This window comes from Bufo bufo, chromosome 4, assembly GCF_905171765.1.
Source record: "Bufo bufo chromosome 4, aBufBuf1.1, whole genome shotgun sequence".
NCBI lineage: Eukaryota > Metazoa > Chordata > Amphibia > Anura > Bufonidae > Bufo > Bufo bufo.
This window is the reverse complement of record NC_053392.1, coordinates 28956611-28984105: the sequence shown is the minus strand read 5'-3', so window position 1 is coordinate 28984105 and position 27495 is coordinate 28956611. Positions and strand designations below refer to the sequence as shown.

Below are 27495 nucleotides of genomic sequence, written 5' to 3'. Positions count from 1 at the left end.
CATTTTGTCCTCTCCCGCTTTCTGTGTACTTCTGTCTCTGTCCGTTCTGTTCTCTTCCAGTTTCTGTGCTTCTGTCACTGTCTACTTTGTCCTCTCCCAGTTGCTCTGTCCTGTCCTTGTTCCTTTTTGTCTTCTTCTGGCTCCTCAGTGGTTCCCGCTTGCCATTATTTCTTTATCCCAGCTGTTTGTCTGCCCCCTCTGGGCTGTGTCCCTTCTGCTCCTCTTCCCTGGTCTCTACTGAACTTTTGTCTCTGCGCCCTCATTAGTTTTCCCCCTCTGTGTACCTTTCAGCTCTTCTCACTATATATGCCCTTTTTGTAGGGTGTCATTTGTGTCCTCTTGAGTTCTTTTTGTGCTTCTTTCTGTTTCTCTGATCTTTCTCTGTATTCTTCACTTATCTCTCTTCTGTCGTTTATGGCCTGTCTCTATCCAGTTGTTATTCTCTCTGTGCTTCTGTCTCTGTTTGTCGATTGGCCTCTCTCTGTATACTCTCTGCACCTATCCCTCTTCTATCACTTATGGGCTCTGTCTCTGGCCTCTCAGTTGTTCTGTCTGTGTTTCTGTCTCTGATTGTCCTCTTTCTATATCCTCCTATGTCTCTCCTCTATGTGTCTCTGTCCCAGGCCCCTCAGCTATCATTCCTTCTGTGCTCCTGACCCCTTTCTAGTCCTCACTCTATATGGTCTCTGCACCTATGTCTCTTTTCTCCCCTCTGTGCTTCAGCTTGTGACTTCTCTGTGCTCTTTTTTCTGTCCTTCTTTCTTTGTTTCTGCCCAGGCCTCTCGGTTATTATTCCCTGTGTGCTTCTGTGTCTGGTCATCTTTTGCCTCTCCATCCATCCTTTCTGCAGTCCAGTTCCTGCTTCTGTCCACTCTGTTCTCCTGGCGCTCTCCTCTCTGCCGCTTATCTCCAGCATACTTTTCTGTCATCTTTATTTTTATCCCCGCACAGTTTAGTTTACAGCTGGCGCTTCTTATCCTGATACATGAGCGCTGCTCTTGGAGTCAGATGTTATATGAGCTGCACTCTGGAGGTGGGGTTTCCTTTGGCCTCTCTGGGACTCTGTTACCTGATTTGACTCCGCATTGCAGTAAAGATTTAGTTGGTGAAGAGCCAAAAGTATAAAGCTGAATGTGAGAGAAGATAGAGGCCTCCCTGGAGATAAGAATTGTGTGTGAGTGGGGGGGAGACCAGGCCTGGATGATATGTGGAAGTGTGCACTCGTGCAAAGCAACCTGCTCACCTCCAGTGTATGAAAACAAGTGAAGAACATCCATAAGTCTGTAAGAGATGAGTAGAGAGGTGAGTGAAGAACAGCCAGAAGTGTGTAAGAGATGAGTAGAGAAGTGAGTGAAGAGCATCCAGAAGTGTGTAGGAGATGAGTAGAGACGTGAGTGAAGAACAGCCAGAAGTGTGTAGGAGATGAGTAGAGAAGTGAGTGAAGAACAGCCAGAAGTGTGTAGGAGATGAGTAGAGAAGTGAGTGAAGAACAGCCAGAAGTGTGTAGGAGATGAGTAGAGACGTGAGTGAAGAACATCCAGAAGTGTGTAGGAGATGAGTAGAGAAGTGAGTGAAGAACAGCCAGAAGTGTGTAGGAGATGAGTAGAGAAGTGAGTGAAGAACAGCCAGAAGTGTGTAGGAGATGAGTAGAGAAGTGAGTGAAGAACAGCCAGAAGTGTGTAGGAGATGAGTAGAGACGTGAGTGAAGAACATCCAGAAGTGTGTAGGAGATGAGTAGAGACGTGAGTGAAGAACAGCCAGAAGTGTGTAAGAGATGAGTAGAGAAGTGAGTGAAGAGCATCCAGAAGTGTGTAGGAGATGAGTAGAGACGTGAGTGAAGAACAGCCAGAAGTGTGTAGGAGATGAGTAGAGAAGTGAGTGAAGAACAGCCAGAAGTGTGTAGGAGATGAGTAGAGACGTGAGTGAAGAACAGCCAGAAGTGTGTAGGAGATGAGTAGAGACGTGAGTGAAGAACATCCAGAAGTGTGTAGGAGATGAATAGTGAAAGTGAGTGAAGACCATCAAGAAGTGTGTAGAAGATGAATAGTGGAAGTTATTGAAAAACATTCAGAAGTGCGAGTCGAGGAAGTGAGTGAAGAACAGCCGGAAGTGTGTAGGAGATAAGTAGTGGAAGTGAGTGAGGAACACCCAGAAATGTGTTAGAGATGAGTCAAGGAAGTGAGTGAGGAACATCCAGAAATGTGTAAGACATGAGTAGTGGAAGTGATTGAAGAACATCCAGAAGTGCGTAGGAGATGAGTCGAGGAAGTGAGTGAAGAACAGAGGCAACCAAAATGAAGTAATAAGTGAGTACAGAAAGTGAATGAGGAATGGCCGAGAGATGGGTGTAGGAAGTGAGTGAGGAGCAGCCGGCCAGCTTTCATCAATGATCCCAGGACATGGAGAGTGCTGGACAACATGCTGGAATGCCAGAAGGAAAATTAATCCAGCCACCTGTTGGTTAAAACTTTATTGATTGAAGGTAAAATCCAGCTGAAGTGCCCAGACACACAGAGGGCAGGAGGTCCTACTTGCTGATGCATTTCAGCCAGAAGTTTGTAAGAGATGAGTACCACCTGAGTTGTAAGTGTAGAGAGGCAGAGGCTCCTGAGAAAGGTAAATCTGAGTAAAGTAGTGCTAGGTATGAAAGGAATGAGGAGCTGATGTGCACTAGGATACCTTGTGAGGTCTCCACTGGAGACAAGCAGCAGAATTATGAATGCAGCTCTGGACATTAGTGGAGGCATAATGTAACTCCGGATAAGTATACAAGCAGTGAAGCAGAGGATTTCCGCATTTGACCAGCGCTTATAAGGGGGAGCTGACGAGGACTCCCGCTCTCCTCACGCAGACGTACCGCTGTTGCTCTTTTCATGCCATGTTCCTCTCGATTTAGTAAATGGCATTGACTGTTGCTGAGTGTCGAAGGAAATGCAACTCAGCATGTTCTCCTCCACAGACGAGGACGTTCGGACCTTAGTGAGATGGAAATGCGTGTAGAAAGCCTTGGCCGCCAGTGCCAGACTCTGTAGATGAAGATGATGAGTTGTATGTGCTCCCCGGGGACCCTCTAATATACTATATAAGGTCTTGTGCTGACGCACTTCGAAGGACGGGCTCAGACATCTCCCATCGTTAAAAGGTTGCAGTATCTTCTCTTAAAGGGCTATTCCCGCTGTTCCAACCCATGGCAGATCTCTACCATATTCCACCACTTGGTGATCAGCAGAGATCTGAATGGCAGCATCATTAGCCACATTTTTTCTAAATATATGGAATTTAATAAATGTAAAAAAAAATAGACCTGACCTCCGGCGGGAGTCATTTCTGAAGGTTCTGGTGAGGTGGTCCTGGCATCACCAGCGCCTGCCCACTGCAGCATGGCGGCAGTATTATTCAGGCTGCAGAATACTGACATACACTGACGGCATAACAGGAATCCCAGAAGACACCGACTGCATGATCTTCACCTAGTTATGTTCCTGATAATATGTGACATGCTGGATCTCCTCACATGTTCATCCCCCGATCACGTATGTCAGGACAGCTGCCGAGGATTAACCTGTCCCAGTGTGTGGACTTAGTGTTAGTGCCCGCTGGGCAGTGACCTAGATCTGACGTCCCCGGGAGATACTGAGGATCGTGCCAGGCTCTCTGTGTAATATGTGACCAGGTGATATCATGTCCTGAGACTGGGTAATATGTGACCGGTTAATAATGGCCTCTATATTATATGACCGGTTAGTAATAGACTGTATATTATATCACTGGTTAATAATGGACTGTATAATATATCACCTGTTAATAATGGACTGTATATTATATGACCAGTTAATAATGGACTGTATATTATATATCACCAGTTAATAATGAACTGTATATTATATATCACCGGTTAATAATGGACTGTATAATATATCACCTGTTAATAATGGACTGTATATTATATATCACCAGTTAATAATGAACTGTATATTATATATCACCGGTTAATAATGGACTGTATATTATATATCACCAGTTAATAATGAACTGTATATTATATATCACCGGTTAATAATGGACTGTATATTATATATCACCAGTTAATAATGAACTGTATATTATATATCACCGGTTAATAATGGACTGTATATTATATATCACCAGTTAATAATGGACTGTATATTATATATCACCAGTTAATAATGGACTGTATATTATATATCACCAGTTAATAATGGACTGTATATTATATGACCGGTTAATAATGGGCTGTATATTATATATCACCAGTTAATAATGGGCTGTATATTATATGACCGGTTAGTAATAGACTGTATAATATATGACCGGTTAATAATGGACTGTATATTATATATCACTGGTTAATAATGGACTGTATATTATATATCACCGGTTAATAATGGACTGTATATTATATATCACCAGTTAATAATGGACTGTATATTATATATCACCAGTTAATAATGGACTATATATTATATATCACCGGTTAATAATGGGCTGTATATTATATATCACCGGTTAATAATGGACTGTATAATATATCACCGGTTAATAATGGACTGTATATTATATCTCCGGTTTGATAATAATTTCCCACCACTGACCGTTCTTTTATGTTCTTTTACCAGCAGGGTGAAGATGATGCCAAGGAGGAGAAAAGTAAGGAGGACAGGCCGGATGTTGTCGGGTCCGTGAAGAAAGTTGGGCGTCCAGGCAGAAAGCGCAAACAGGAAATGGTGAGTACCGCGTCCAGTTATCCTCCCAGTGTGAATCCTCCACTGTACAAGCGGCGGCCATTCTGCTCGGCTCCTTGTTCTGGGAGGCTTTGGGCAGATGCCAGGCTTATGAGGATTGATGGCTGGTGCCTGGGTGTTTATCCAGCTGGTGGTATTGGTCCTTGGGCTAAATCAAAACCTGTGACTGAACATGGCTGGAGTTGTAGTCCAGTGATGGCTGGAGTTGTAGTCCAGTGATGGCTGGAGTTGTAGTCCAGTGATGGCTGGAGTTGTAGTCCAGTGATGGCTGGAGTTGGCCAGTTGTTTTCGCCGCAATAGTCTGTATCTCTGCAGCCCAGTCTGGGGATCCATAAACCAGGGATGACTTGGACGCTTTAGGTGTCCTCACTTTCCATCTTCCCCGTATCTTTGACCTTGAAGACCTGATGTCATTATCGTTAAAGGACCATATAGCCAGTTCTGATGGAGACTGGGGGAGGGGCCCTGACAACCATGTAATGGATATAAGGAGGGGGACGGGAGCCCTGCCTGGGTTCTTCTTTACGTCTTTGAGTCGCTCTCTTCTTTTTGTCTGTGTCAGTGTGGTTGTCGTGTCCGCTCCCCGGGGCGGTCCCACAGTCCTGTCCGCTCCACCTAGATATAAAATACTCAGAGAGCCTGAGCTGCACAGGTATTGTCCGGCTCCTATAATATACTGAGCATGACTGGGTAATAATAATACAGTCTGTGCAGTAATTACATTGATTACGTTGTCAGTTATAGCTGAGTCATGCCCGGCGCAGCGGCTGCGCTGACATAGTTTATGTTCCAAGTGGAAGAGGTTATGAACTCTGCCCCAGCGCGTTCTCATCATTTATGCAGTGCAGCCGCCATTCTATCCACTTCTCGTCTGCTTGGTTACCTGGTATTACCTCTGGTACCTGCACACCTGTGCTATACTACCTGGTATTACCTCTGGTACCTGCACACCTGTGCTATACTACCTGGTATTACCTCTGGTACCTGCACACCTGTGCTATACTACCTGGTATTACCTCTGGTACCGGCACACCTGTGCTATACTACCTGGTATTACCTCTGGTACCTGCACACCTGTGCTATACTACCTGGTATTACCTCTGGTACCTGCACACCTGTGCTCTACTACCTGGTATTACCTCTGGTACCTGCACGCCTGTGCTATACTACCTGGTATTACCTCTGGTACCTGCACACCTGTGCTATACTACCTGGTATTACCTCTGGTACCTGCACGCCTGTGCTATACTACCTGGTATTACCTCTGGTACCTGCACGCCTGTGCTATACTACCTGGTATTACCTCTGGTACCTGCACACCTGTGCTATACTACCTGGTATTACCTCTGGTACCTGCACGCCTGTGCTATACTACCTGGTATTACCTCTGGTACCTGCACACCTGTGCTATACTACCTGGTATTACCTCTGGTACCTGCACACCTGTGCTATACTACCTGGTATTACCTCTGGTACCTGCACACCTGTGCTATACTACCTGGTATTACCTCTGGTACCTGCACACCTGTGCTATACTACCTGGTATTACCTCTGGTACCTGCACACCTGTGCTATACTACCTGGTATTACCTCTGGTACCTGTGCTAGACTACCTGGTATTACCTCTGGTACCTGCACGCCTGTGCTATACTACCTGGTATTACCTCTGGTACCTGTGCTAGACTACCTGGTATTACCTCTGGTACCTGCACGCCTGTGCTATACTACCTGGTATTAACTCTGGTACCTGCACACCTGTGCTATACTACCTGGTATTACCTCTGGTACCTGCACACCTGTGCTATACTACCTGGTATTACCTCTGGTACCTGCACACCTGTGCTATACTACCTGGTATTACCTCTGGTACCTGTGCTAGACTACCTGGTATTACCTCTGGTACCTGCACGCCTGTGCTATACTACCTGGTATTACCTCTGGTACCTGCACGCCTGTGCTATACTACCTGGTATTACCTCTGGTACCTGTGCTAGACTACCTGGTATTACCTCTGGTACCTGCACGCCTGTGCTATACTACCTGGTATTAACTCTGGTACCTGCACACCTGTGCTATACTACCTGGTATTACCTCTGTTATCTGCACACCTGTGCTATACTACCTGGTATTACCTCTGGTACCTGCACACCTGTGCTATACTACCTGGTATTACCTCTGTTATCTGCACACCTGTGCTATACTACCTGGTATTACCTCTGTTATCTGCACACCTGTGCTATACTACCTGGTATTACCTCTGGTACCTGCACACCTGTGCTATACTACCTGGTATTACCTCTGGTACCTGCACACCTGTGCTATACTACCTGGTATTACCTCTGTTATCTGCACACCTGTGCTATACTACCTGGTATTACCTCTGTTATCTGCACACCTGTGCTATACTACCTGGTATTACCTCTGTTACCGGCACACCTGTGCTATACTACCTGGTATTACCTCTGTTACCTGCACACCTGTGCTATACTACCTGATATTACCTCTGTTATCTGCACACCTGTGCTATACTACCTGGTATTACCTCTGTTATCTGCACACCTGTGCTATACTACCTGGTATTACCTCTGTTATCTGCACACCTGTGCTATACCACCTGGTATTACCTCTGGTACCTGCACGCCTGTGCTATACTACCTGGTATTACCTCTGGTACCTGCACACCTGTGCTATACTACCTGGTATTACCTCTGGTACCTGCACACCTGTGCTATACTACCTGGTATTACCTCTGTTACCGGCACACCTGTGCTATACTACCTGGTATTACCTCTGTTACCTGCACACCTGTGCTATACTACCTGATATTACCTCTGTTATCTGCACACCTGTGCTATACTACCTGGTATTACCTCTGTTATCTGCACACCTGTGCTATACTACCTGGTATTACCTCTGTTATCTGCACACCTGTGCTATACTACCTGGTATTACCTCTGTTATCTGCACACCTGTGCTATACTACCTGGTATTACCTCTGGTACCTGCACACCTGTGCTATACTACCTGGTATTACCTCTGTTATCTGCACACCTGTGCTATACTACCTGGTATTACCTCTGTTATCTGCACACCTGTGCTATACTACCTGGTATTACCTCTGTTATCGGCACACCTGTGCTATACTACCTGGTATTACCTCTGTTACCGGCACGCCTGTGCTATACTACCTGGTATTACCTCTGGTACCTGCACACCTGTGCTATACTACCTGGTATTACCTCTGGTACCTGCACACCTGTGCTATACTACCTGGTATTACCTCTGGTACCTGTGCTAGACTACCTGGTATTACCTCTGGTACCTGCACGCCTGTGCTATACTACCTGGTATTACCTCTGGTACCTGTGCTAGACTACCTGGTATTACCTCTGGTACCTGCACGCCTGTGCTATACTACCTGGTATTAACTCTGGTACCTGCACACCTGTGCTATACTACCTGGTATTACCTCTGGTACCTGCACACCTGTGCTATACTACCTGGTATTACCTCTGGTACCTGCACACCTGTGCTATACTACCTGGTATTACCTCTGGTACCTGCACACCTGTGCTATACTACCTGGTATTACCTCTGGTACCTGTGCTAGACTACCTGGTATTACCTCTGGTACCTGCACGCCTGTGCTATACTACCTGGTATTAACTCTGGTACCTGCACACCTGTGCTATACTACCTGGTATTACCTCTGTTATCTGCACACCTGTGCTATACTACCTGGTATTACCTCTGGTACCTGCACACCTGTGCTATACTACCTGGTATTACCTCTGTTATCTGCACACCTGTGCTATACTACCTGGTATTACTTTTGTTATCTGCACACCTGTGCTATACTACCTGGTATTACCTCTGGTACCTGCACACCTGTGCTATACTACCTGGTATTACCTCTGGTACCTGCACACCTGTGCTATACTACCTGGTATTACCTCTGTTATCTGCACACCTGTGCTATACTACCTGGTATTACCTCTGGTACCTGCACACCTGTGCTATACTACCTGGTATTACCTCTGTTATCTGCACACCTGTGCTATACCACCTGGTATTACCTCTGGTACCTGCACGCCTGTGCTATACTACCTGGTATTACCTCTGGTACCTGCACGCCTGTGCTATACTACCTGGTATTACCTCTGGTACCTGCACACCTGTGCTATACTACCTGGTATTACCTCTGTTACCGGCACACCTGTGCTATACTACCTGGTATTACCTCTGTTACCTGCACACCTGTGCTATACTACCTGATATTACCTCTGTTATCTGCACACCTGTGCTATACTACCTGGTATTACCTCTGTTATCTGCACACCTGTGCTATACTACCTGGTATTACCTCTGTTATCTGCACACCTGTGCTATACCACCTGGTATTACCTCTGTTATCTGCACACCTGTGCTATACTACCTGGTATTACCTCTGTTATCTGCACACCTGTGCTATACTACCTGGTATTACCTCTGGTACCTGCACACCTGTGCTATACTACCTGGTATTACCTCTGTTATCTGCACACCTGTGCTATACTACCTGGTATTACCTCTGTTATCTGCACACCTGTGCTATACTACCTGGTATTACCTCTGTTATCGGCACACCTGTGCTATACTACCTGGTATTACCTCTGTTACCGGCACGCCTGTGCTATACTACCTGGTATTACCTCTGGTACCTGCACACCTGTGCTATACTACCTGGTATTACCTCTGGTACCTGCACGCCTGTGCTATACTACCTGGTATTACCTCTGGTACCTGCACACCTGTGCTATACTACCTGGTATTACCTCTGTTACCGGCACACCTGTGCTATACTACCTGGTATTACCTCTGTTACCGGCACACCTGTGCTATGCTAACTGTATTACATTTATTACCTTAACAACGGAGCCATTTAGCCTCTTAGGCCTCTTTCACATGAGTGTGGCGGATTAGGTCCGGATGCGTTCAGTAAAACTTGTTTTTGCAGGCAAGTTCAGTCAGTTTTGTCTGCGATTGCGTTCAGTTGTTCAGTTTTTCCGCGCGGGCGCAATGTGTTTTCATGCGTTTTTCACGCGCATGATTAAAAAAGGGAGGGTTTACAAACTACATCTCCTAGCAACCATCAGTGAAAAAACGCATCGCATTCGCACCTGCTTGCGGATGCAATGCGTTTTTCACTGAAGCCCCATTCACTTCTATGGGGCCAGGGCTGCGTGAAAAATGCGGAATATAGAACATGCTGCGATTCTCACGCAACGCAGAACTGATGCGTGAAAAAAACCCGCTTATGTACTGAAACCTATTTAAATGAATGGGTCAGTATTCAGTGCGGGTGCTATGCGTTCACGTCACGCATTGCGCCCGCGCGGAAAACTCGCTCGTGTGAAAGAGGCCGTATTGTCTCTGTTACTTGCATGCCTGGTCTTTCCTGTATACTGATACTATTTTATCTGGGATTACCTGTGCCCCTTGGTGTTACCTGTATACCTGTGCTGTATTATGTAACATTACCTGTGCCCCTTGGTGTTACCTGTATACCTGTGCTGTATTATGTAACATTACCTGTGCCCCTTGGTGTTACCTGTATACCTGTGCTGTATTATGTAGCATTACCTGTGCCCCTTGGTGTTACCTGTATACCTGTGCTGTATTATGTAACATTACCTGTGCCCCTTGGTGTTACCTGTATACCTGTGCTGTATTATGTAGCATTACCTGTGCCCCTTGGTGTTACCTGTATACCTGTGCTGTATTATGTAGCATTACCTGTGCCCCTTGGTTTTACCTGTATACCTGTGCTGTATTATGTAGCATTACCTGTGCCCCTTGGTGTTACCTGTATACCTGTGCTGTATTATGTAGCATTACCTGTGCCCCTTGGTGTTACCTGTATACCTGTGCTGTATTATGTAACATTACCTGTGCCCCTCGGTGTTACCTGTATACCTGTGCTGTATTATGTAGCATTACCTGTGCCCCTCGGTGTTACCTGTATACCTGTGCTGTATTATGTAGAATTACCTGTGCTGTATTATGTAGAATTACCTGTGCCCCTTGGTGTTACCTGTATACCTGTGCCGTATTATGTAGCATTACCTGTGCCCCTCGGTGTTACCTGTATACCTGTGCTGTATTATGTAGCATTACCTGTGCCCCTTGGTGTTACCTGTATACCTGTGCCGTATTATGTAGCATTACCTGTGCCCCTCGGTGTTACCTGTATACCTAGGGTGTATTATGTAACATTACCTGTGCCCCTCGGTATTACCTGTATACCTGTGCCTTATTATGTAGCATTACCTGTGCCCCTCGGTGTTACCTGTATACCTGTGCCTTATTATGTAGCATTACCTGTGCCCCTTGGTGTTACCTGTATACCTGTGCTGTATTATGTAGCATTACCTGTGCCCCTTGGTGTTACCTGTATACCTGTGCCTTATTATGTAGCATTACCTGTGCCCCTCGGTGTTACCTGTATACCTGTGCCTTATTATGTAGCATTACCTGTGCCCCTCGGTGTTACCTGTATACCTGTGCTGTATTATGTAGCATTACCTGTGCCCCTTGGTGTTACCTGTATACCTGTGCTGTATAATGTAGCATTACCTGTGCCCCTTGGTGTTACCTGTATACCTGTGCTGTATTATGTAGCATTACCTGTGCCCCTTGGTGTTACCTGTATACCTGTGCTGTATTATGTAGCATTACCTGTGCCCCTTGGTGTTACCTGTATACCTGTGCTGTATTATGTAACATTACCTGTGCCCCTTGGTGTTACCTGTATACCTGTGCTGTATTATGTAGCATTACCTGTGCCCCTTGGTGTTACCTGTATACCTGTGCTGTATTATGTAACATTACCTGTGCCCCTTGGTGTTACCTGTATACCTGTGCTGTATTATGTAGCATTACCTGTGCCCCTTGGTGTTACCTGTATACCTGTGCTGTATTATGTAGCATTACCTGTGCCCCTCGGTGTTACCTGTATACCTGTGCTGTATTATGTAGCATTACCTGTGCCCCTTGGTGTTACCTGTATACCTGTGCCGTATTATGTAGCATTACCTGTGCCCCTCGGTGTTACCTGTATACCTAGGGTGTATTATGTAACATTACCTGTGCCCCTTGGTATTACCTGTATACCTGTGCTGTATTATGTAGCATTACCTGTGCCCCTCGGTGTTACCTGTATACCTGTGCCTTATTATGTAGCATTACCTGTGCCCCTTGGTATTACCTGTATACCTGTGCTGTATTATGTAGCATTACCTGTGCCCCTTGGTGTTACCTGTATACCTGTGCCTTATTATGTAGCATTACCTGTGCCCCTCGGTGTTACCTGTATACCTGTGCCTTATTATGTAGCATTACCTGTGCCCCTTGGTATTACCTGTATACCTGTGCTGTATTATGTAGCATTACCTGTGCCCCTTGGTGTTACCTGTATACCTGTGCTGTATTATGTAGCATTACCTGTGCCCCTCGGTGTTACCTGTATACCTGTGCCTTATTATGTAGCATTACCTGTGCCCCTCGGTGTTACCTGTATACCTGTGCTGTATTATGTAGCATTACCTGTGCCCCTTGGTGTTACCTGTATACCTGTGCCTTATTATGTAGCATTACCTGTGCCCCTCGGTGTTACCTGTATACCTGTGCCTTATTATGTAGCATTACCTGTGCCCCTCGGTGTTACCTGTATACCTGTGCTGTATTATGTAGAATTACCTGTGCCCCTTGGTGTTACCTGTATACCTGTGCCGTATTATGTAGCATTACCTGTGCCCCTCGGTGTTACCTGTATACCTGTGGTGTATTATGTAACATTACCTGTGCCCCTTGGTGTTACCTGTATACCTGTGCCTTATTATGTAGCATTACCTGTGCCCCTCGGTGTTACCTGTATACCTGTGCCTTATTATGTAGCATTACCTGTGCCCCTTGGTGTTACCTGTATACCTGTGCTGTATTATGTAGCATTACCTGTGCCCCTTGGTATTGTTTGGATCGCTTGCGTTCTGTTACTTGATATTGCCGTGTCCTCCATTGGTACCTGTAGTACCTGATGTGACATGAGCATACATGACCGGTTTCTGTGTTACTTGCGTGTGCTGCTTCGCCATACGTGACTTAGTATCAAGCTGGTATAGAGATGGATGGCGCAGTAGGCTGGTAAAGAGATGGATGGCGCAGTAGGCTGGTAAAGAGATGGATGGCGCAGTAGCTGGTATAGAGATGGATGGCGCAGTAGCTGGTAAAGAGATGGATGGCGCAGTAGCTGGTAAAGAGATGGATGGCGCAGTAGCTGGTAAAGAGATGGATGGCGCAGTAGCTGGTAAAGAGATGGATGGCGCAGTAGCTGGTAAAGAGATGGATGGCGCAGTAGCTGGTAAAGAGATGGATGGCGCAGTAGCTGGTAAAGAGATGGATGGCGCAGTAGCTGGTAAAGAGATGGATGGCGCAGTAGCTGGTAAAGAGATGGATGGCGCAGTAGCTGGTAAAGAGATGGATGGCGCAGTAGCTGGTAAAGAGATGGATGGCGCAGTAGCTGGTAAAGAGATGGATGGCGCAGTAGCTGGTAAAGAGATGGATGGCGCAGTAGCTGGTAAAGAGATGGATGGCGCAGTAGCTGGTAAAGAGATGGATGGCGCAGTAGCTGGTAAAGAGATGGATGGCGCAGTAGCTGGTAAAGAGATGGATGGCGCAGTAGCTGGTAAAGAGATGGATGGCGCAGTAGCTGGTAAAGAGATGGATGGCGCAGTAGGCTGGTAAAGAGATGGATGGCGCAGTAGCTGGTAAAGAGATGGATGGCGCAGTAGCTGGTAAAGAGATGGATGGCGCAGTAGCTGGTAAAGAGATGGATGGCGCAGTAGCTGGTAAAGAGATGGATGGCGCAGTAGCTGGTAAAGAGATGGATGGCGCAGTAGCTGGTAAAGAGATGGATGGCGCAGTAGGCTGGTAAAGAGATGGATGGCGCAGTAGCTGGTAAAGAGATGGATGGCGCAGTAGCTGGTAAAGAGATGGATGGCGCAGTAGCTGGTAAAGAGATCGATGGCGCAGTAGCTGGTAAAGAGATGGATGGCGCAGTAGCTGGTATAGAGATGGATGGCGCAGTAGCTGGTATAGAGATGGATGGCGCAGTAGCTGGTAAAGAGATGGATGGCGCAGTAGCTGGTAAAGAGATGGATGGCGCAGTAGCTGGTAAAGAGATGGATGACGCAGTAGCTGGTAAAGAGATGGATGGCGCAGTAGGCTGGTAAAGAGATGGATGGCGCAGTAGCTGGTAAAGAGATGGATGGCGCAGTAGCTGGTAAAGAGATGGATGGCGCAGTAGCTGGTAAAGAGATGGATGGCGCAGTAGGCTGGTAAAGAGATGGATGGCGCAGTAGCTGGTAAAGAGATGGATGGCGCAGTAGGCTGGTAAAGAGATGGATGGCGCAGTAGCTGGAACAGATCTGATACTTCAACACCACAAAGAGAGAACTAAAACCATAATGTGGGTCATAAAACTGACAGAGGAGGTGACAGCGGAGCCCTGTGATCTCAGCCGTCTCACCAGGAGTCACCGGACCGGCCCCGTGGCCCCTGAGCTCAGTCACCTGAGGACACTGCTAAAAATATCAGTGAGAACGGAAATCGCTCTTAATCTGATTTCCTCCATTCTGTCTGCCTCCTTCCTGTCTGTAGTCAATCTGGTGCAGCCTCTGCCTGCAAGACCGCCATTCACACTGTGCACGAGGGTGATCCGGGGATCGGTGCGTACTACAGCTCCCAGCATGACCATTACACAGACCTATTATACTGTAAACATACTACAACCCTCAACATGACCGTTATATAACTGCATTATACTCAGGATCAGTACAGGATAAGTAATGTATGTACACAGTGACTGCACCAGCAGAATAGTGAGTGCAGCTCTGGAGTATAATACAGCATGTAAGTCAGGATCAGTACAGGATAAGTAATGTAATGTATGTACACAGTGACTGCACCAGCAGAATAGTGAGTGCAGCTCTGGAGTATAATACAGGATGTAACTCAGGATCAGTACAGGATAAGTAATTTAAGGCTACTTTCACACTAGCAGCAGCCTTCCCTTGGGGGAACAGCCTGCCAGATCCAGGGTATTGCTATTCACTATAATGGTGGCAGGCCAGAGGTAGGGCCGCAGCATGGCAAACATGCTGAGAGGCGGACGGAATAAAACTACGACCTGTAGTTATACTCCTGTACATAGGAGCAGTATTATAGTAGTTATACTCCTGTACATAGGAGCAGTATTATAGTAGTTATATTCTTGTACATAGGAGCAGTATTATAGTAGTTATATTCTTGTACATAGGAGCAGAATTATAGTAGTTATATTCTTGTACATAGGAGCAGTATTATAGTAGTTATATTCTTGTACATAGGAGGCAGTATTATAGTAGTTATATTCTTGTACATAGGAGGCAGTATTATAGTAGTTATATTCTTGTACATAGGAGCAGTATTATAGTAGTTATATTCTTGTACATAGGAGCAGTATTATAGTAGTTATATTCTTGTACATAGGAGCAGTATTATAGTAGTTATATTCCTGTACATAGGAGCAGTATTATAGTAGTTATATTCTTGTACATAGGAGGCAGTATTATAGTAGTTATATTCTTGTACATAGGAGCAGTATTATGGTAGTTATATTCTTGTACATAGGAGGCAGTATTATGGTAGTTATATTCTTGTACATAGGAGCAGTATTATAGTAGTTATATTCTTGTACATAGGAGCAGTATTATAGTAGTTATATTCTTGTACATAGGAGCAGTATTATAGTAGTTATATTCCTGTACATAGGAGCAGTATTATAGTAGTTATATTCTTGTACATAGGAGGCAGTATTATAGTAGTTATATTCTTGTACATAGGAGCAGTATTATAGTAGTTATATTACTGTACATAGGAGCAGTATTATAGTAGATATATTCCTGTACATAGGAGGCAGTATTATAGTAGTTATATCCTTGTACATAGGAGCAGTATTATAGTAGTTATATTCCTGTACATAGGAGCAGTATTATAGTAGTTATATTCTTATACATAGGAGCAGTATTATAGTAGTTATATTCTTGTACATAGGAGGCAGTATTATAGTAGTTATATTCTTGTACATAGGAGCAGTATTATAGTAGTTATATTCTTGTACATAGGAGCAGTATTATAGTAGTTATATTCCTGTACATAGGAGCAGTATTATAGTAGTTATATTCTTGTACATAAGAGCAGTATTATAGTAGTTATATTCTTGTACATAGGAGGCAGTATTATAGTAGTTATATTCTTGTACATAGGAGGCAGTATTATAGTAGTTATATTCTTGTACATAGGAGCAGTATTATAGTAGTTATATTCCTGTACATAGGAGCAGTATTATAGTAGTTATATTCTTGTACATAGGAGGCAGTATTATAGTAGTTATATTCTTATACATAGGAGCAGTATTATAGTAGTTATATTCTTGTACATAGGAGGCAGTATTATAGTAGTTATATTCTTGTACATAGGAGCAGTATTATAGTAGTTATATTCTTGTACATAGGAGGCAGTATTATAGTAGTTATATTCTTGTACATAAGAGCAGTATTATAGTAGTTATATTCTTGTACATAGGAGGCAGTATTATAGTAGTTATATTCTTGTACATAGGAGCAGTATTATAGTAGTTATATTCTTGTACATAGGAGCAGTATTATAGTAGTTATATTCTTGTACATAGGAGCAGTATTATAGTAGTTATATTCTTGTACATAGGAGGCAGTATTATAGTAGTTATATTCTTGTACATAGGAGCAGTATTATAGTAGTTATATTCTTCTACACAGGAGCAGTATTATAGTAGTTATATTCTTGTACATAGGAGCAGTATTATAGTAGTTATATTCTTGTACATAGGAGCAGTATTATAGTAGTTATATTCTTGTACATAGGAGCAGTATTATAGTAGTTATATTCTTGTACATAGGAGGCAGTATTATAGCAGTTATATTCTTGTACATAGGAGGCAGTATTATAGTAGTTATATTCTTGTACATAGGAGGCAGTATTATAGTAGTTATATTCTTGTACATAGGAGCAGTATTATAGTAGTTATATTCTTGTACATAGGAGCAGTATTATAGTAGTTATACTCCAGTACATAGGAGCAGTATTATAGTAGTTATATTCTTGTACATAGGAGGCAGTATTATAGTAGTTATATTCTTGTACATAGGAGCAGTATTATAGTAGTTATATTCTTGTACATAGGAGGCAGTATTATAGTAGTTATATTCTTGTACATAGGAGCAGTATTATAGTAGTTATATTCTTGTGCATAGGAGCAGTATTATAGTAGTTATATTCTTGTACATAGGAGGCAGTATTATAGTAGTTATATTCTTGTACATAGGGACAGTATTATAGTAGTTATATTCCTGTACATAGGAGGCAGTATTATAGTAGTTATATTCTTGTACATAGGAGCAGTATTATAGTAGTTATATTCTTGTACATAGGAGCAGTATTATAGTAGTTATATTCTTGTACATAGGAGCAGTATTATAGTAGTTATATTCTTGTACATAGGAGCAGTATTATAGTAGTTATATTCTTGTACATAGGAGGCAGTATTATAGTAGTTATATTCTTGTACATAGGAGGCAGTATTATAGTAGTTATATTCCTGTACATAGGAGCAGTATTATAGTAGTTATATTCTTGTACATAGGAGGCAGTATTATAGTAGTTATATTCTTGTACATAGGAGCAGTATTATAGTAGTTATATTCTTGTACATAGGAGGCAGTATTATAGTAGTTATATTCTTGTACATAGGAGCAGTATTATAGTAGTTATATTCTTGTACATAGGAGCAGTATTATAGTAGTTATATTCCTGTACATAGGAGCAGTATTATAGTAGTTATATTCTTGTACATAGGAGCAGTATTATAGTAGTTATATTCTTGTACATAGGAGCAGTATTATAGTAGTCGGGTGCAGTTCCTGAGTATATCGGCGGACACACAGGTGACAGATGTGACACACAGGCGCAGGTTGCGGTTTGTAGTAGAGGAAGTTACAGCGATAGACCTGGAACGATAGATGACGGTTTTATCGAACGGGAAGCACAATATGTGGTGAATGAGTAAAGTAGTGAAAGTTTTTTATATGTTACTAGAAACAGAAAGTAAGAGGCAGAGGAGTTGTTGAGCAGGAGAGGACGTTGCCACCTCGTGCCCTGTATTTGCCAATGCGATGCCATCCAGAACCCTGGTGAGAATGGTTATCTTTTGTTGCATGTGTTGTTTATGTGTGTGACATGCGGGATATATTCATGTGTTATTTTAGATGAAGCAGTGAGACCTACCGGTCCCCCAGTATGTAGTCTGACAGAGACAGCAGGTGGGCATCACTAGTTTTATGCTGATTTTGCTGATGAGATTCATATACACTCATTCACTCCTTGCTGAGCATTTATGCTGCATCATGGGGGTACTCTGGTTAGCATTATTTATGTGGTCACTCTAACTTGCATTGCTTATGGGGGCGCTCTACTTACCATTATATATGGTGTTATGCCATCTTCCATTGTCTATGGGGGCACTCTGCTTACCGTTATTTATGGGGGCACTCTGCTTACCGTTATTTATGGGGGCACTCTGCTTACCGTTATTTATGGGGGCACTCTGCTTACCTGTCACGACCGCTATCCCAGCAGCAGTCGTGTCGCACCAGACGGAGGGGAAGGGGGACCCTTATCTACGGACGGGAAATAGAATGGCCACCCTTGACTACCCCTAAGCTGGCACCTGTCTGCCCTGATACCCTAGACGGGGTGTGAACCCGTGTGGCGAGCAGGATGCCTAAACCCTCAGTCACCCTAAAGCCTAGAGTGGGGAAAGGCCGATGGGAGCGCTAGTCACCATCACTCACGTCTAGGAGAACAATAGGGGAAGACAGCAACAAACAAACAATCTATATCAGAGATAGACTTATACAGTCACGAGCAGAGAAGGTGATCCCAAACACGACAGTCCACGCCGGACAAGAGCTCCACAGCAACACCGTCAAACGATCTCCTTCCAAGGTCAGAGTAGCACTGGAAGTAAGGACTATATCTGGCAATGACTGCAAGTGAAAGTGAAACTAATATAGTAGCTGGGAGTGGCAGACAGGACTCACCTGAGAAGGATGCCTACAAACTCCCAGTCAGGACAAAAAGGTTCACAAGGCAAAACCCCGATGACATACCCTGAACCACGGAGCAAACTCACAAGCTATCGCGAGTAGCAAGTCGCTGCGACCTTCTCCTCCCAGACCTGTCTGGATCAGTCACAGTCGTGACATTACCGTTATTTATGGGGGCACTCTGCTTACCATTATTAATGGGGTTATGCCATCTTCCATTGTCTATGGGGGCACTCTGCTTACCGTTATTTATGGGGGCACTCTGCTTACCGTTATTTATGGGGGCACTCTGCTTACCGTTATTTATGGGGGCACTCTGCTAAGTATTATTCATGGGGCCATTATAGTTGATGTCTATCGGTCACTCTTGCTTTAACAGCTGCTTATATTCTCCATAGGACCCTTTGGCTCGCAGTCTATTCATGTGGTATCTGACTGGCGTGATTCATGGGACCTTCTGGTTAATACTGTTTATAGGGCACTATGGCAGGTAGGGCTGCAGTAAATGATTATTTTAGTAATCGAGTATTCTACCAATTATTTTTTACGATTAATCGAGTACTCTGATAAGAAAAAATTAATTAACAGGCTGTTTTTCTTTATAAAATCTCATCAGACCGCCTGCCATCAGTCCCCAACACCCTTTGTCCCCCCTGTGCGATCAGCCCAAGTGCATCAGTTCCCCCAGAGCCATCAGCTCTACTATCCCCCAGTGCCTTCAGCCCCTCCATGTCCCCACTGCCATCAGATCAGCCCCTCCATGTCCCCACTGCCATCAGATCAGCCCCTCCATGTCCCCCACTGCCATCAGATCAGCTCTACTATCCCCCAGTGCCATCAGCTCCACTATCCCCCACTGCCATCAGATCAGCCCCTCCATGTCCCTCAGTGCCATCAGATCAGCCCCCTCAATGTCCCCCAGTGCCATCAGATCAGCCCCTCCATGTCCCCCACTGCCATCAGATCAGCCCCTCCATGCCCCCCAGTGCCATCAGATCAGCCCCTCCATGTCCCCCAGTGCCATCAGATCAGCCCCTCCATGTCCCCCACTGCCATCAGATCAGCCCCTCCATGTCCCCCAGTGCCATCAGATCAGCCCCTCCATGTCCCCCAGTGCCATCAGATCAGCCCCTCCATGCCCCCCACTGCCATCAGATCAGCCCCTCCATGCCCCCCAGTGCCATCAGATCAGCCCCTCCATGTCCCCCAGTGCCATCAGATCAGCCCCTCCATGTCCCCCAGTGCCATCAGATCAGCCCCTCCATGTCCCCCAGTGCCATCAGATCAGCCCCTCCATGTCCCCCAGTGCCATCAGATCAGCCCCTCCATGTCCCCCAGTGCCATCAGATCAGCCCCTCCATGTCCCCCAGTGCCATCAGATCAGCCCCTCCATGTCCCCCAGTGCCATCAGATCAGCCCCTCCATGTCCCCCAGTGCCATCAGATCAGCCCCTCCATGTCCCCCAGTGCCATCAGATCAGCCCCTCCATGTCCCCCAGTGCCATCAGATCAGCCCCTCCATGCCCCCCAGTGCCATCAGATCAGCCCCTCCATGCCCCCCAGTGCCATCAGATCAGCCCCTCCATGTCCCCCAGTGCCATCAGATCAGCCCCTCCATGTCCCCCAGTGCCATCAGATCAGCCCCTCCATGTCCCCCAGTGCCATCAGATCAGCCCCTCCATGTCCCCCACTGCCATCAGATCAGCCCTCCATGTCCCCCAGTGCCATCAGATCAGCCCTTCCATGTCCCCCAGTGCCATCAGATCAGCCCTTCCATGTCCCCCAGTGCCATCAGATCAGCCCCTCCATGTCCCCCAGTGCCATCAGATCAGCCCCTCCATGTCCCTCAGTGCCATCAGATCAGCCCCTCCATGTCCCCCACTGCCATCAGATCAGCCCCTCCATGTCCCCCAGTGCCATCAGATCAGCCCCTCCATGTCCCCCAGTGCCATCAGATCAGCCCCTCCATGCCCCCCACTGCCATCAGATCAGCCCCTCCATGCCCCCCACTGCCATCAGATCAGCCCCTCCATGCCCCCCAGTGCCATCAGATCAGCCCCTCCATGTCCCCCAGTGCCATCAGATCAGCCCCTCCATGTCCCCCAGTGCCATCAGATCAGCCCCTCCATGTCCCCCAGTGCCATCAGATCAGCCCCTCCATGTCCCCCAGTGCCATCAGATCAGCCCCTCCATGTCCCCCAGTGCCATCAGATCAGCCCCTCCATGTCCCCCAGTGCCATCAGATCAGCCCCTCCATGTCCCCCAGTGCCATCAGATCAGCCCCTCCATGTCCCCCAGTGCCATCAGATCAGCCCCTCCATGTCCCCCAGTGCCATCAGATCAGCCCCTCCCTGTCCCCCAGTGCCATCAGATCAGCCCCTCCACGTCCCCCAGTGCCATCAGATCAGCCCCTCCATGTCCCCCAGTGCCATCAGATCAGCCCCTCCATGTCCCCCAGTGCCATCAGATCAGCCCCTCCATGTCCCCCAGTGCCATCAGATCAGCCCCTCCATGTCCCCCAGTGCCATCAGATCAGCCCCTCCATGCCCCCCAGTGCCATCAGATCAGCCCCTCCATGCCCCCCAGTGCCATCAGATCAGCCCCTCCATGTCCCCCAGTGCCATCAGATCAGCCCCTCCATGTCCCCCAGTGCCATCAGATCAGCCCCTCCATGTCCCCCAGTGCCATCAGATCAGCCCCTCCATGTCCCCCAGTGCCATCAGATCAGCCCCTCCATGTCCCCCACTGCCATCAGATCAGCCCTCCATGTCCCCCAGTGCCATCAGATCAGCCCTTCCATGTCCCCCAGTGCCATCAGATCAGCCCTTCCATGTCCCCCAGTGCCATCAGATCAGCCCCTCCATGTCCCCCAGTGCCATCAGATCATCCCCTCCATGTCCCCCAGTGCCATCAGATCAGCCCCTCCATGTCCCCCAGTGCCATCAGATCAGCCCCTCCATGTCCCCCAGTGCCATCAGATCAGCCCCTCCATGTCCCCCAGTGCCATCAGATCAGCCCCTCCATGTCCCCCAGTGCCATCAGATCAGCCCCTCCATGTCCCCCAGTGCCATCAGATCAGCCCCTCCATGTCCCCCAGTGCCATCAGATCAGCCCTCCATGTCCCCCAGTGCCATCAGATCAGCCCCTCCATGTCCCCCAGTGCCATCAGATCAGCCCCTCCATGTCCCCCAGTGCCATCAGATCAGCCCCTCCATGTCCCCCAGTGCCATCAGATCATCCCCTCCATGTCCCCCAGTGCCATCAGATCAGCCCTTCCATGTCTCCCACTCCCATCTGCTCCTCCATGTCCCCCACTCCCATCAGCCCCTCCATGTCCCCCACTGCCATCTGCCCCTCCATGTCCCCCACTCCCATCTGCTCCTCCATGTCCCCCACTCCCATCTGCCCCTCCATGTCCCCCACTCCCATCTGCCCCTCCATGCCATCCATTGCCGGCGGTCCCCCTTCAGTGCCATGTCCTCAGCACCAGTGAAATAAAATACTTACCTTTCCTGTAGCGGCTCCACAGCTCCTCCATGCAGTGCGCGCTGCACTGGATCCTGACGTCACACAGCGGCAGGTCATAGTGCGCGCTTTTGTGCACGATGAACTGACGATGTGTTAGGATCCAGTGCAGGGCGGTACCGGCCGTCAGGTGACGACGGAGCGGTAAGTAATAGCAAGCGCTTCACTCCGGCTCCGTGGTCACATGACACAAACGAATCCTCGATGCAAAACATTTGTATTGATGATTTATTTGTGTCGAATTACTCGATTCAATCGAGTAATTGTTTCAGCCCCAATTTCAGGTATTACTAGTAGGGCACTATGGCAACTATTACTAGTAGGGCACTATGGCAACTATTACTAGTAGGGCACTATGGCAACTATTACTAGTAGAGCACTATGTCAGGTATTACTAGTAGAGCACTATGTCAGGTATTACTAGTAGGGCACTATGTCAGGTATTACTAGTAGGGCACTATGGCAACTATTACTAGTAGGGCACTATGTCAGGTATTACTAGTAGAGCACTATGTCAGGTATTACTAGTAGAGCACTATGTCAGGTATTACTAGTAGGGCACTATGTCAGGTATTACTAGTAGAGCACTATGGCAGCTATTACTAGTAGAGCACTATGTCAGGTATTACTAGTAGGGCACTATGTCAGGTATTACTAGTAGAGCACTATGTCAGGTATTACTAGTAGGGCACTATGTCAGGTATTACTAGTAGGGCACTATGTCAGGTATTACTAGTAGAGCACTATGGCAGCTATTACTAGTAGAGCACTATGTCAGGTATTACTAGTAGGGCACTATGTCAGTTATTACTAGTAGAGCACTATGTCAGGTATTACTAGTAGGGCACTATGTCAGTTATTACTAGTAGAGCACTATGTCAGGTATTACTAGTAGGGCACTATGTCAGGTATTACTAGTAGAGCACTATGTCAGGTATTACTAGTAGGGCACTATGTCAGGTATTACTAGTAGAGCACTATGTCAGGTATTACTAGTAGAGCACTATGTCAGGTATTACTAGTAGGGCACTATGTCAGGTATTACTAGTAGGGCACTATGTCAGGTATTACTAGTAGAGCACTATGGCAGCTATTACTAGTAGAGCACTATGTCAGGTATTACTAGTAGGGCACTATGTCAGTTATTACTAGTAGAGCACTATGTCAGGTATTAGTAGTAGGGCACTATGTCAGGTATTACTAGTAGAGGACTATGTCAGGTATTACTAGTAGGGCACTATGTCAGGTATTACTAGTAGAGCACTATGTCAGGTATTACTAGTAGGGCAGTATGTCAGGTATTACTAGTAGGGCACTATGTCAGGTATTACTAGTAGAGCACTATGGCAGCTATTACTAGTAGAGCACTATGTCAGGTATTACTAGTAGGGCACTATGTCAGGTATTACTAGTAGGGCACTATGTCAGGTATTACTAGTAGGGCACTATGTCAGGTATTACTAGTAGAGCACTATGGCAGCTATTACTCACGGGGAGCTGTTATTTATGTATTTTTGCTGCCCCCGGTGGGGGTCACAATCTAAGTTCCCCATCAGTGTGTCTTTGGAGTGCAGGAGGAAACCCACAACATATACTCTCTATCTAGATGTTGCCCTTGGCCGGGTTTGAACTCAGGACCTCAATACTGCAAGGAAGCACTGCTGACCACGGACTAATACACCATTTTTAAGGCGACCTCTCAGACACTGTTCATAGGGCGCTCCTTCTGGCACTGTGACAGGTATTATTGATGATGACACTTTAGTGTACCCCAGCTGGCATAATTTGTGGGGCACGATGTTAATGTTATCCATAGGGTATTCAATAAGTAAAGCCTAACCCACCTCCCGTATGTACATAGTGACTTCCCCAGCAGAATAGTGAGTGCAGCTCTGGAGTATAATACAGGATGTAACTCAGGATCAGTACAGGATAAGTAATGTATGTACACAGTGACTGCACCAGCAGAATAGTGAGTGCAGCTCTGGAGTATAATGCAGGATGTAACTCAGGATCAGTACAGGATAAGTAATGTATGTACACAGTGACTGCACCAGCAGAATAGTGAGTGCAGCTGTGGAGTATAATACAGGATGTAACTCAGGATCAGTACAGGATAAGTAATGTATGTACACAGTGACTGCACCAGCAGAATAGTGAGTGCAGCTGTGGAGTATAATACAGGATGTAACTCAGGATCAGTACAGGATAAGTAATGTATGTACACAGTGACTGCACCAGCAGAATAGTGAGTGCAGCTGTGGAGTATAATACAGGATGTAACTCAGGATCAGTACAGGATAAGTAATGTATGTACACAGTGACTGCACCAGCAGAATAGTGAGTGCAGCTCTGGAGTATAATACAGGATGTAACTCAGGATCAGTACAGGATAAGTAATGTAATGTACGTACACAGTGACTGCACCAGCAGAATAGTGAGTGCAGCTCTGGAGTATAATACAGGATGTAACTCAGGATCAGTACAGGATAAGTAATGTAATGTATGTACACAGTGACTGCACCAGCAGAATAGTGAGTGCAGCTCTGGAGTATAATACAGGATATAACTCAGGATCAGTACAGGATAAGTAATGTAATGTATGTACACAGTGACTGCACCAGCAGAATAGTGACTGCAGCTCTGGAGTATAATACAGGATGTAACTCAGGATCAGTACAGGATAAGTAATGTATGTACACAGTGACTCCACCAGCAGAATAGTGAGTGCAGCTCTGGAGTATAATACAGGATATAACTTTATATGTTATATCATGTATGTACACATTGATTCCACTTTGTATAGATACAGTCTATATATGAAGTGATGCTGGTGATGAGAGGAGGACAGACACTGTTAGTCGAAGTTCCTCCTGTCTTCTGTTTAGGTCTTCAGACCTTTTTGTGATGTGTTGATGATTCCTCCATCAATCTTCTTACTGTTGTCCTCCTTACTTATTTGCGTTGGATCTATCACGGTGGGTCTATTTAGACCATGCCACTAGGCCTGGAAGCCAGGGTAAGAGCAGGTCACCTCCTGTACATCCCTAAATACAATCCCTAACCTCCTGACTGTATGAGCCAACCCTGATGGTGGGAGGGCTCATACCCGGAACCTTGGACCCTAATTCTCCCTGGTGATCCCTGATGGTATAGTAAGGAGAAAGAGACAACCGGTTCCTCCAAGACAAGGAAGAACCAGAGTCTCCCACAGGCCTAGCAACAATGAAGGAGCAGAGAGCAAGCAAAAACACATAACGGCAGGTAAGAGCCTAGCAAAAACGACACGCACTGGAACAACCACCACTTACCTGCCACAACGACTGGGTGGAACAACTACAGCTTGCTGACTTGTGATTCACCCCTCCGGGAAACCATGGACCCCACTTCCACAGGCACAGACAGATGGGGAAATGTCATGCTGGACTACAAACACCAAATAGACCAGACATGGAACACCAAATGACATTAGGGTGGCCACTGGCTTCACCCCAGAAAGCCGGACCTCACCGGTCACGACCACCTCTGTGATGCCACTCCCCCCCGCCACCGTGAAGCTATGCCCCCCATTGCCGGGTCAGGAAAAAAATCATGCTAACAACACGTTGCTACCAGCAACAAGCATGCACGGCAAAAGTGTCACAGTCCACTACTTCCAGACCATGACAGCCGTGACCGGATCTCCTCATCCTGTCCTTCTAGTCATTTTGGCCAGGGATCCCCCACAACTGAAGCTGTCCACGCCTTTCCTCTGGATACAGTTCTTCTGTAAATGGCGGGATCTTGCTTTGCTGTATTGTTCCCTCCGGTCTCTCATCCCCACCCAGTCCTCGGGGGTTCAGTGTCTTTCACCCTGGGATCTGTAACACTTGTCCTGACGTTACCCCGTGCTGACAGGCCTAATGTAATAATCCTGCCTTCCAGATTTCACATCAAAGTGTAGCCTGCAGCGAGGGGAGGGGGAGAGGACTGATCAGGTATGTGAATGACATGGAGAAATGTGCATAGCCCGAGAGCGAAGGATGAGTAACACACCTGACCGCAAATCACTCCTGCCATAGAATTCAGTGGTTTAGAGGGAGATGAGCCTTAAAGGGGTCCTCTCACCTCAGCAGATGGCATTTATCATGTAGAGGAAGTTATTACAAGGCACTTACTAATGTATTGTGATTCTCCATATTGCTTCCTTTTCTGGCTGGATTCATTTTTCCATCACATTATACACTGACCGTTTCCATGGTTATGACCACCCTGCAATCCAGCAGCGGTGGTCGTGCTTGTACACTCTCTTAGTAGCACACGTAAACATGTTTTTTGCCATAGTGTGCAAGCACGACCACCGCTGCTGGATTGCAGGGTGGTCATAACCATGGAAACGGTCAGAATGGTCAAAATGAATCCAGCCAGAAAAGGAAGCAATATGGACAATAACAATACATTAGTAAGTGGCTTGTATTAACTTCATCTACATGATAAATAATATTTGCTGAAGTGAGAGGACCCCTTTAATTAAACATCTCTTATGACTGGGCCAAAAATCCAAATTGTCCCGTCCAGACTGAAGATCAGACGTCTGCCAGCCCCATAGGCCCTCTGTGGTCGGGGGAAGTCTGGTGCCTCTTCATACTTCCCGATCCCCATATTAAAATATTCCATAACTTTAATTTAAGATTGTCTTATTGGAGTAGACCTGAGTGGTTGTCAGAGGGGTCAGACCTGACCATCAGGACATCTGCTCCGTCAGGTCTTCTGCCCGCTCCCATAAGTGAGACTCCTTACTCCATCTTTACATTTTGGTGGACAAGTTCACCGTGGCACAGGAATCCAGAAAAACCAATAGGCTAAGATGGAGTTAAAACTGGGAGCTTGAGTTCAGCACAAGACGAGATGTTTTCTGGAAGGTCCTTCCAGACTAATCCTCAATAGCGCACCCTATAAATCTTTCCTCCACGTTAATATTACAGGTGTCATTCCTAATGATTGTCTTCC

At 46.2% G+C, this 27495-nt stretch overlaps 1 protein-coding gene across 10 annotated transcripts in view; it reads left to right on the top strand.

Annotated features, from left to right (window-relative positions):
- The window catches only part of DNMT3A (DNA methyltransferase 3 alpha), a 152662-nt gene that overhangs the window by 32570 nt on the left and 92597 nt on the right, over positions 1–27495 (top strand). For 9 of the 10 annotated variants that reach the window (XR_005778077.1, XR_005778076.1, XR_005778072.1 and 6 more), the window contains exon 3: positions 4638–4745. Coding sequence is in view for 1 of the 10 variants with exons in the window: in XM_040427017.1 (XP_040282951.1) it covers positions 4638–4745 (108 nt within the window). In the remaining 9 variants the exon portion in view is untranslated. The remainder of the gene's footprint in view (positions 1–4637; positions 4746–27495) is intronic. The other variant, XR_005778075.1, reaches the window with a different exon arrangement.